This window comes from Oreochromis niloticus, linkage group LG23, assembly GCF_001858045.2.
Source record: "Oreochromis niloticus isolate F11D_XX linkage group LG23, O_niloticus_UMD_NMBU, whole genome shotgun sequence".
Lineage (NCBI taxonomy): Eukaryota > Metazoa > Chordata > Actinopteri > Cichliformes > Cichlidae > Oreochromis > Oreochromis niloticus.
Genome location: NC_031986.2, coordinates 12,681,421 through 12,691,159, shown reverse-complemented (window position 1 = coordinate 12,691,159; position 9,739 = coordinate 12,681,421). Strand labels below are relative to the sequence as shown.

Sequence of the window (9,739 nt, the reverse complement as noted above, 5' to 3'; positions counted from 1 at the left end):
GCCTCTTTCCACGCTTTAAGAAGTTGAAGTTGATATATTTGGGTGGCTCCTCCCCTGTCCGACCGTACCACTTCATAGTCTATGTTCCCCACTCGCCCTGTGACCATGAAGGGTCCTTGCCACTTTGCAAGTAATTTTGCGCTGAAAAAAAGGGAGCAATACAAGCATCTTCCGGTGTAAATTGCCTATGAATAGCGCCTCTGTTGTGCTGCTGACATTCCTCGGCCTGGAGCAAATTCTCTCATGATTACCTCCCCAAAATGTGCAGCTTTGCTCTCAGGCCCAGAACGTTTTGAATCTAATTATTAGGTGGGCTCAGCCCTTCCTCCCAGTTTGTTTATTCAAGTCCAACAAGCCTCGCGGCTTCCTGCCGAACAACAACTCAAAGTGAGAAAATCCCGTGGAGGCATGGGGCACCTCTTATACTGCAAACAACAGAGGGTCTAACCAGGGATCCCAGTTGCGTTCATCCTCATGAGTGGAGGACTGGACTTTAAAGTGTTATTCAGCCGCTCCACCAATCCATCAATCTCAAGGTGGTAGACGCTGGTCCGAACAGATTAATACCCAGTAATTTGTATAGCTCTTTCAGTGTGTGAGACATGAATAAAGTTCCCCGGTCAGTCAGTATAGCTTTCAGGATGCCGACGTGGGAGATGACCTGAAAAGTGCCTGTGCACACTCTTTGGAGAAGTGGTGCGCAGCAGCACTGCCTCTGGATATCCGCATAATATGCCACATAATCGACTAGAACAAATACAAAGTGATATCCTTGTGCACTCTGATAAAGTGGCCCGAAAAGGTCCATGTCAGTGCACTCAAATGGGACCTCCATTAACAGCAACAGGCATAAAAGTGCTTTTGCAATGGCTGGCTGGTTCACCGGCTGACACCAGTGGAGCACATAAGCCCACATGCTCGGCCACAAAAATTGGACCATTATTCACCATGGGGTTATAGTGAGCCACCTGGAAAATCAATTCCCAGCAGCTTTTAGACAACAGCAACTGGGTGTGCTCTTTTTCCATGGAAGTGTCACAACTCACTTGACACATGATCTCTAATCAATACAGCACTGTGTCAGGGCGCACCATATGAGTATCAATTTTTATCACTGATCAAAGGCTGAGCGTAGAGTTTCATCACAAGATTCTAGTTGGAAATTTCTCATGGACTGAATTGCTGGAGGTGGTGGGGCCACGTGAGAAGGCCCGACACGCCTGTTGACCTTGTGTCACCACTGAGCGCAGTGCAAAAGCTACACGCCACAAAGGCTACACGCTGCAAAAGCTCATGAATGCATACCCACACACTGCCCTAACAGGCCAATCTGTCCCCAGAATTAAGGGATGTGTCAGGTGCAAGCTAATTGGCCTTATATTTAATTTGAAGCAGCATGGGACATACACTATTTGTGTATGTCCCCATGCACACACCTTACATCCACCCACTCTGCCTCCAACAATGCAGAATCAGGGTTTGGTGGACTAGGGTCTGCATGCAGACCAAGTTCACAATAGCTTGGAGTATACCCCGGGACACCTTACTGGAATGATATACATCCCTCCCGGACCAAGAAGGTCCTAGTTTCAAATACGATCTGGGGCCTTTCTGTATGGCGTTTACGTTCACTCTGTCTGTGTGGGGATGGGGTTATGTTAACTGTAAACTCTAAATTAACCACAGGTATTTATGTGAACGTGAATGGTTATCTGTCTTTGTGTCAGCCCTGCAACGTATTGGTGACCTGTTCAGGGTGTAGAATGAGGAAGAAAGGTGACTGAATATGAGTATAGCACAGCTTTTGATGACAGATGGGCTGGTATGAGTATTTTGGAAACTGCTGATCTACTGGGACTTTCACATACAGGCATCTCTAGGCTTTACAGAGAATGGTTTGAAAAAGTGAAAATATCTTTATGGAGGCCTATGTATGGCTTGTCATTCTGGAACACAAAACAATCATTCCACAAAAATCAGTTTTTATTTCTTGTGATGAGCCAAACTCAGGCATTCAGCATGCACAGAAACATTCTATTTGAGTGCATTGGTCAACATTTGCTTTAACTTTTCCAAGTCAACTTTCTTCATGATGATGGCCTTATGGTCTTTCTTCAGCTTCTGGATGTAGTCCACCACCATCATGCCTCGGGTGTAGGTTCCCTCCAACTCCACTGCCACTGCAACCTGAAGGAGAAACACAAGAAACTGTCAAACAATACTTGAATTTTTACTTAACCTGATAAAAATCAGAAGTTGCTTACCTCTTCGCTCTCAGTTATCAATGTATCATCGATGGCAGCAGCTAAGGCATAGACGTCACAGGAATTGAAACCAGTTCCTGCAGTAATCTCCTTCTGATAGTCAGCTGATTGGGCTTTCTGTCAAATCAGTACATCAGAGGTATTTAGACATTTTGTGATTATCTCTAAGCCAGTGGAGGGCCAAGGTCTAAACAAAAAAAGTTGCCACTAGAGGGCCTCAACCAACACTTGTAGACTCCTATTTTCACACTCTGTGGTTATCTTTGTATAGTTGAGTGACTTTGGGGAGTATAATGCAAAATCTTTGGTCTTATTGGATTATTAACACCATTTAAATGTCAGATTAGAATTTGGAGGTGGATGTCCTGGCACGTCAATCTGGCTATGTACCACAAGCCAGTAGCGTACCCAGATTTCTTGGAGTCACTGGGTGGGTTGAAGAGTGGTACATCTAGGGACTTAATTGTTCTGCTGGGGGATTTAACCGCTTATTTGGAGAGCAGCGTGACCTGGATGGGTGGAAGGGTGGAAGGCTGTACCAGCCAGGAGTACATGGAAGATACCACTGGATTAGAATTTTGGTAAGCCTCAAAGCTAACCATCGGACAACTCAAGAGGGGTAAGTTGTGCTCTTCTCACACAGTCAATGGTGTGATCGTAGAGTATGCACTGGGTAAATGCCAGTATGACCCTCGAAGCAAATAGCAAGGCCAGGTGATGATCTTCCAGTTCTTTAATTGGCAGACTTAATGGAACACTTTGCACAGGTGGGTTTGGCTGTGAATGGATAGAATGAACAAAACCAAACACAAATTACAATTCATTGTAAACACCAATAATCTCATTAGTAAGCTACATAACATATTACAGCCACATACTTGTCTTGTAGACCTTACTACTAGGCTGATGGCCTTCGCTTATAGCCTTAACCATATAGGTAATAAAGAAAATCAATCAATCTTCCCCATTACTCAATTCTTGTGTCCCAATCACTTATGATGTTAAATAAAGTTAAAAAAAAAAAAGGCAAATAAACATGATAAAAATCACCAGTTAAAACTAAAACTTAGCTTAGCTTAGCCATATCGCCTACTAGATAAAATGAGTAAACAGAAAATGTCCAGAGCAATAAAGCTGACGAACTATCCTGTACCTCCCCAATCTTATGGACGCACACGCTCAAAGAAACTACATGAACCCTCCCCAAGCATAACTTCTGCTGATTCACACTGCGTCCACGAATGCCCTTTTACGTCCCAACAGAACATTACTCACAAAACAGCCGCGCCCTCTAGTGGCAAGGCTAGGAACTGCATCACAGTCCTGCCTTCAGAACAATCTCCATAATGCTGCAGTCACACCTTCTGTAATGAAAGTCTGGGGGATGAGCAGGATGACTCGCCTATCAATTGGGGTGAGGTGACTGCTTGATGTCGGTGCACCTGGGGTGCCCTGAGCTTCTTAATGCTGTGAGACTTCACTACAGTGTTGCATTGAGATCTGGGTCACTGCCTCTGGATTGGAAGACTGGGGTGGTCGTTCCCTGTTTAAAAAGCCGGGGTTGAGGAAAATCTATGCTGCTCTGTTCAGGCTTCTGCCCCCACAACCTGAATCGGGAGAGTGACCTTTCTGATGTAAGAATTACACCACTTCCTGTGAGAAAAATCATTTATCAGCACAACAGTTTTTGTTTCTTATGTGTTATGCCCCCCCCCTCAGCAAATTATAGAACAAGGATGTGTAACGACATGTATGTTAGTGTCATAACATACTTTTGGCAGCACAGTGTGTTGATGCCTGGCATTATTGTGTCACAGCACTAAGATCCTGCTAAGACAAGTTCATCTGGGAGGAGTGTCAGTTTAGCTCACTGAGCTGGTGAACACATGAAACGATACCAGTCTGGGGTTTAGTTTGATCCGAGGCTCTCTTGGCCTGTCTTCCCCCACTCTTGTTCTGCTGGTCTGTCTCATTTTTGGGCTATCTAACAGAGGTGAAAAAAACTTCAAAATTGTTTAACAAAAGTTCCTCTGGGAAGAGTTTAGATTAGTAAGTCAGCATCATTTGCAGGACCCGGGGATCCAGTGCTTCTTGTAACATAATTTCTTGCAAAAATGTATTAAGATATAAATTTGTCACGCTTCCTGGGGATTCTAATTATTGTAATAATACCATTTGCACACTCTTACCGTCCTTGAAAGACTTGAAATCTTTTTCATGAAGTCTGCTTTCAGAGTAGATTCGGCAAGCCAGGTGTCACAGAAAGACTACAGGAGGAAAAATTGAGGGTGCAAATTTAAATCACTGTGAAATTATCAGTCAAGCCAAAAACAGCATTATTACAAATATTCAAATATTATTTAAAATGTAATTTCAGCCAGTGTAAAGCCGTACAGCTTGCTGTACAGCTTGTCTCTTTCCTCACCCATGGAAGGCTGTTCCTGCAGGTGAACTCCCATGTAGCCATGTAGGTTGGGCAGGTGTAGCGGTCCAACACGATGTAAGCCGCCTCTGGGTCGGCTACAAAGTTAAACTCTCCACACACTGTGGTGTTACCTCTGGCTGTACACAGACATTATTAATGCAGTTCTTGTTATTATTAATATAGAAAAAAAAATCATAAATCACTGAATAGATACATCAGGGTAAATAAAAGCCTACATTCAGTGTTTCCCCCCATGATGTAGAGCGCCTTCAGCTTTTTTGGCAAGGAAGGGTCCAACTGCACTGCGACAGCCAGGTTAGTGAGGGGAGCGGTGGCTACGAGGATTACCTGAAGGCAAAGGACTGATTTGTGTTGATGACTGGAGTGCTCTTGTTATTTATAACATAGCTGTGGGATGAAACCCCCCCTCCCCCTACAAATAAAGGTTTTTATCTAGAAATCTACTTTTTTAGTGAAATTCAATAGATCATTTACATAGAGTAAACCTTTATATTCACTTTTTTTTCTAATAAATAAACCATTTCAAGAAAATCCCAACTTCAAGGCACATGTAGTGAAACAATGTTGTCATTGAGTTCTGTTTTAGATACATAAAACTTAATAACAACTGAACTGAAATGAGCAAATCCGCTCTAGAAATTAACCCGAACTAAACTGAATTAAAAACAAAAATTAAAATAAATGAAGAGAATCCAAAAACTATAATAATTCTGGTGTGCATAGAATACATGCATACAGAGAAAAATGATGCTCTTAAATTTTATTAACAGTACATTAGCAACATGTTTAACAGAGCAGACACTCACCTCTCCAGCATTGTCTTTCACAAGCTTGACCATGGCCTGCACAGCGTTCTTCTTCTGCAGCAGATCCAAGCCTGGAGCATCTGGATCTGGGACATCCCCCAGCCCGTCTTTCCCGTGGTAATCACCCGCATGCTGTTTGCGGGCCAGCAGAGGCTTTGAGCAGCCACGATACACTGGAATCTGTATTGTAGGTTGCATTTAATAGCAGATCATCCAGCATGCAGCCATGCAGTCGGATCTGTCACCATATCCATGTACAAGGCTCTCCCACACTCTGCTAAAAACTTACGTCTAGCCTGTTGCAGACTTTCAGGACACGCAGTGTGTTCTTGAGGACGTTCTCCAGGGGTGTGTTGCCATGGCAGCAGGTGATCCCCAAAATCTCCACATCAGGGTTGGCGAGGGCCACCATGATGGCCATAGCGTCATCCACCCCAGTGTCCACATCAATGATGAGCTTCTTCTTCATCCTGTGTTGAACCACAGGATTAAAAACCTGAAGAGTGATTGTTTCTAATAATGCACATTTCATTCCTCTAACATGATCTGGAACCATCTATCCCTCCATTTTTTTTAACAGATTTTCTAACTGTGCTGTCAGAGGGAGGGAAGCAGGGTACACCCTTCACAGACCACCAGCCTATCTATCACACAGAGAGACAGAAAACTACAAAAATAAAAACAAATAAAACACAGTGTTTTTATGCATCTTTTAATATTTAGATACTTTTTACAGCTTCGCCTTTAGGATGGTTTCCAATGTTTAAATGCATGTGCAGTAATTAGTGTTCAGAATTACATTCTTATGGTATTCTAAGGTTCATTCTAAAGTAAAATTACTTTTATTAAATGTAAAATACTCACCTGGTGAATGGATTCTGTTTACAGCTTACTGATATAAACGGCCGCAGCTGAATGCGTAAACTGAACATTGGCCAGAATTATATAGGGAGGTGTTGCATAAGCACATGGCTAACTCCACCTCAGGGGATTTTCTCTAGGTGTTATAAATCTACCCCAAACTTTGGTTTGTCCGCCTTTTTGTTTGCTTTGGTAAAATGAAATAACTGCATGCTCTTTATGGAAAGAACAATATTTAATAATAATATAAAGGGGACAGGGGTTCAAACTGTGATCGGGCTAATAACTAGAATTGTCTGACATTGTTAAAACAATATTGTTCTGCTACAGGTGTCTAGAATTAAGGTGGGTACTGAAGGCTTTTCAGTTAAAAAAATACACTTTAAAAAAAGAAAGAAACCATTCAGTATCTCTATCTTAAGATAAACTCTTGTTCTAGAAAGTGGACAATAGAAATAATTAATTACATAATTACATTAAAACCAAACTGTGGTAGAAATGTGTTGAAAACAAGGAATTTTATAGCCATTTTAAAACAGCTACTCTAGAGAAACCTGCATCCAGCCAGTGTGCAGACTTTTAATGTGTAACCTGTATCTAGTGCTGTCACATAATGGATGTCTTTATCCTCTGTAAGAAGACTAAGAAGACTTTTATTTTGAAAGAAACACCTTTAGTGCATGCGTTCATTTTCTCATATGATTTGTGACTAAACAATCTGCATCTAATGTAATTCACGTTTCTGCAGACGTGCTTGCAACATGGTTAATTTAAATAAGACATTTCTTTTATAAAGTCTGCAGTATGCAGTTTACATGTGAAGACGGTAGAATTTTATAAAGAGGATAAGCTGGATAAGCTAAGCTCTTGGCTGACTCCAAAATTCCTTTATAACCTCTCCGCTATAGAGTTTAAGGGTATTCGTGACTTCACAAAGCCTCTTTGAGGCTTCACTTGCTTAAAAAGCAAATTTCTTTTCTCTCATGAGAAAGAAAAGTGAAATGAAATCAGATTTGATGTGTCTGCTTGGCAAGCCTGTGACATTACCTTTGTAGAAACTTGTGTTAAAGACGAATCTGCTGCAGGGCTGGAACATTGGTTGTGAAAAGATCCATTATCTTATGATTAAAGGGTATGTCAAAATTCTGCATTCTTAACAACTGACTTAATCCTGTAGCATATATCACCTCTCTGTTGTGTTTGCAACATACCCTGATGTTATCGTAGTCTGCTTAACTAGTTTAATGAAACTATTAAGTCAGAAATTCTACATATGTGTTGTGAGATGTGTTGATCATGCAAACATGTGTTAAACTTTTTGACCGCATGATGATAACCTCAGTTTTTAGTGGCATGCAGAAGTTGGTATCAAATCCTTATTTCCCTGGGAAATGACAAAAGACTTTCATGAAAGTTTTCACATCACTCACTGACTTTATCAGTCTCTCACATTATTGCAGAGGAATTTTGGTCCACTTCTATGTACAGCATTGCTTTATTTCATTTATGTTTGCAGGCATTTGAGTTGAAGTCTGTACTTTCACTGGAACACTGGAAAACCTTGACCGTTCTCTGTATTCAGCCATTCTGTTGTAGATTTGCTGCAGTGCATGGGATCACTGTTGAATGACCCAGCTTTAAGCCAAACTTCAGCTGTTGGACAGATCTAGAATACTTTGGTATACAGAAGAGTTCATGTTTGACTCAGTGAATGAAAAACACCAAGGCCCTGCGGCTGCAAAAGAAAGTCCAAATCGTCACCCCTCCACCACTGTACTTGACAGTTGGTTTGAGGTGTTTGGGGTGATTTGGCTTGACTGGTTTCTGTAAAACATTTTGTTGTGCATTACGGTCAGACATCTCCGCTTTGGTCTCTTCTGTTTGAAGGGTATTGTTCCAGAAGAGTTGTAACTTGTTCAGATGAAACTTTACAAACCTGACATTTTCTTTTCCTGGCAACCTTTCCACCAACAAGATAATTATGGCAACACTTGGCTGCTTCTTAGCCTCTCATTTACTGTTGGATAAGCTTAGTTATTCACAGGACTGCTCAGATTCCTGTGAAAACCTTCTTTTTCAAAAGTCCGTGTAAAGACATTGTTAGTTCTGGTCAGAGGTTTATATACACTCATCATGGCCATCAGTGTAATTTTAGGCTTTTAATGATTTCTTTGAACTGTTCTTTTTCCAGGGTGGAATGATTGTACAGCTATGTCTTTATATAAATATTTTAAATATATACACAAACCCCAACGCTAATATTTGATTGTCCCTAAGCAAAAGCTTCCAAAAGCATCTAACCATAAAGCTTTTCTCCAGAAGGTATTTGGCTTGTCCATCTGGGAAGCTGCAAATTTCAGCTGAGCTCAAAGGTGTTTATTTGGAGCAGGAGCTTCTTTCTTTATTGGCACCCTCTCAGTCAGTGGCGTTGCAAAATATGCATCACTGTGGACAGTGAGGCTAGTGTTCCAACAATTTCCAGTTCATGATAGGTTTGAGCCTTGGTGGTTCCTGGGCAGACCTAACCAATTTCCTGAGGGTGATGGTTTGGGGCTTCCTCCAGACATTGGCAAATTGGTCAAACCTGTGTAAATCTACAAATCTGGGACTCTGAGAATTGTTCAGTCCAGTGAATTTTGTGTAATAAATCCGTTTTTATGCTAGCAAGAGTCAGGATAACTAAGGCAAGTTAAAAACAGTTAATAGGCCTTGGACTTGTCAAGTTAACAAAACACTGTTGAAATTTTAGCACTACTTATTAAAAGATTTGGATGAGTGCATGTCAGCCTACAAAAAAGTAAGGAAATTTGTCTATTATCTTTAGGTTGTAATGATGCTTCTTGGCATTAAATCTTATACCATTGAAAAGCCCCAATTTCCCCTTCAGCGGTACCAAGTTTGTCTAGGAATTTTGGGGTTGGGTAGAGTTGAATATGTGGGTTACACCTAATAAAAACTCTGAAAGGTTCTCACGCACACTACTGACAACCAAGCTGTTTCAGGTGAAAAGGAAGTTGCTTCAGGTGAACAGGAAGCCGTTTAAACTGAATAGGAAGGTGTTTTGGGTGAACAGGACAGTGAGCAATGAGAACACATTTCAAAATACGGGTAACATTACATTATGCTGGATAGTCTCGCTTTGGCACCTGGATATCAGGCACAAGAAACAAGAAATCCCAAAAGAGTTTGTGTATAATACTCAGCACTCCCTTTTGTCTGATATTGCCTGAATTTTTGTTTTGAAAGACTCAATACATTGCAGGGCACAAGTAAAACATTTTTTTATGACATCCTCTTCATTGCCTCTCATCTCAAAGGATGCATGTGAAAAATTCAGAGGATCAGATGAAATTTCATTGTAG

At 41.3% G+C, this 9,739-nt stretch overlaps 1 protein-coding gene across 1 annotated transcript; it reads right to left on the bottom strand.

Moving 5' to 3' along the window:
- Positions 1-1,999: 1,999 nt before the first annotated feature.
- Positions 2,000-6,418, bottom strand: LOC109197031 (inosine-uridine preferring nucleoside hydrolase-like). Its single transcript, XM_019351985.2, has 8 exons — positions 6,381-6,418; positions 5,806-5,986; positions 5,517-5,696; positions 4,926-5,037; positions 4,690-4,826; positions 4,454-4,531; positions 2,265-2,381; positions 2,000-2,187 (listed from the first exon to the last, which is right to left on the bottom strand). Exons 2-8 carry the CDS (start codon positions 5,983-5,985, stop codon positions 2,035-2,037), a joined length of 957 nt encoding a protein of 318 aa, XP_019207530.1. The 5' UTR covers position 5,986; positions 6,381-6,418; the 3' UTR covers positions 2,000-2,034.
- Between the last annotated feature and the right edge of the window lie 3,321 nt (positions 6,419-9,739).

Coding starts and splice junctions, on each gene's coding strand:
- LOC109197031 (XM_019351985.2), bottom strand. CDS start 5,985: ATGAAGAAGAAGCTCATCATTGATGTGGACACTGGGGTGGATGACGCT. Junction 4,532..4,689: donor GCAGGAACAGCCTTCCATGG/GTGAGGAAAGAG, acceptor TTCCTCCTGTAG/TCTTTCTGTGACACCTGGCT. Junction 2,188..2,264: donor TGATAACTGAGAGCGAAGAG/GTAAGCAACTTC, acceptor TTTCTCCTTCAG/GTTGCAGTGGCAGTGGAGTT.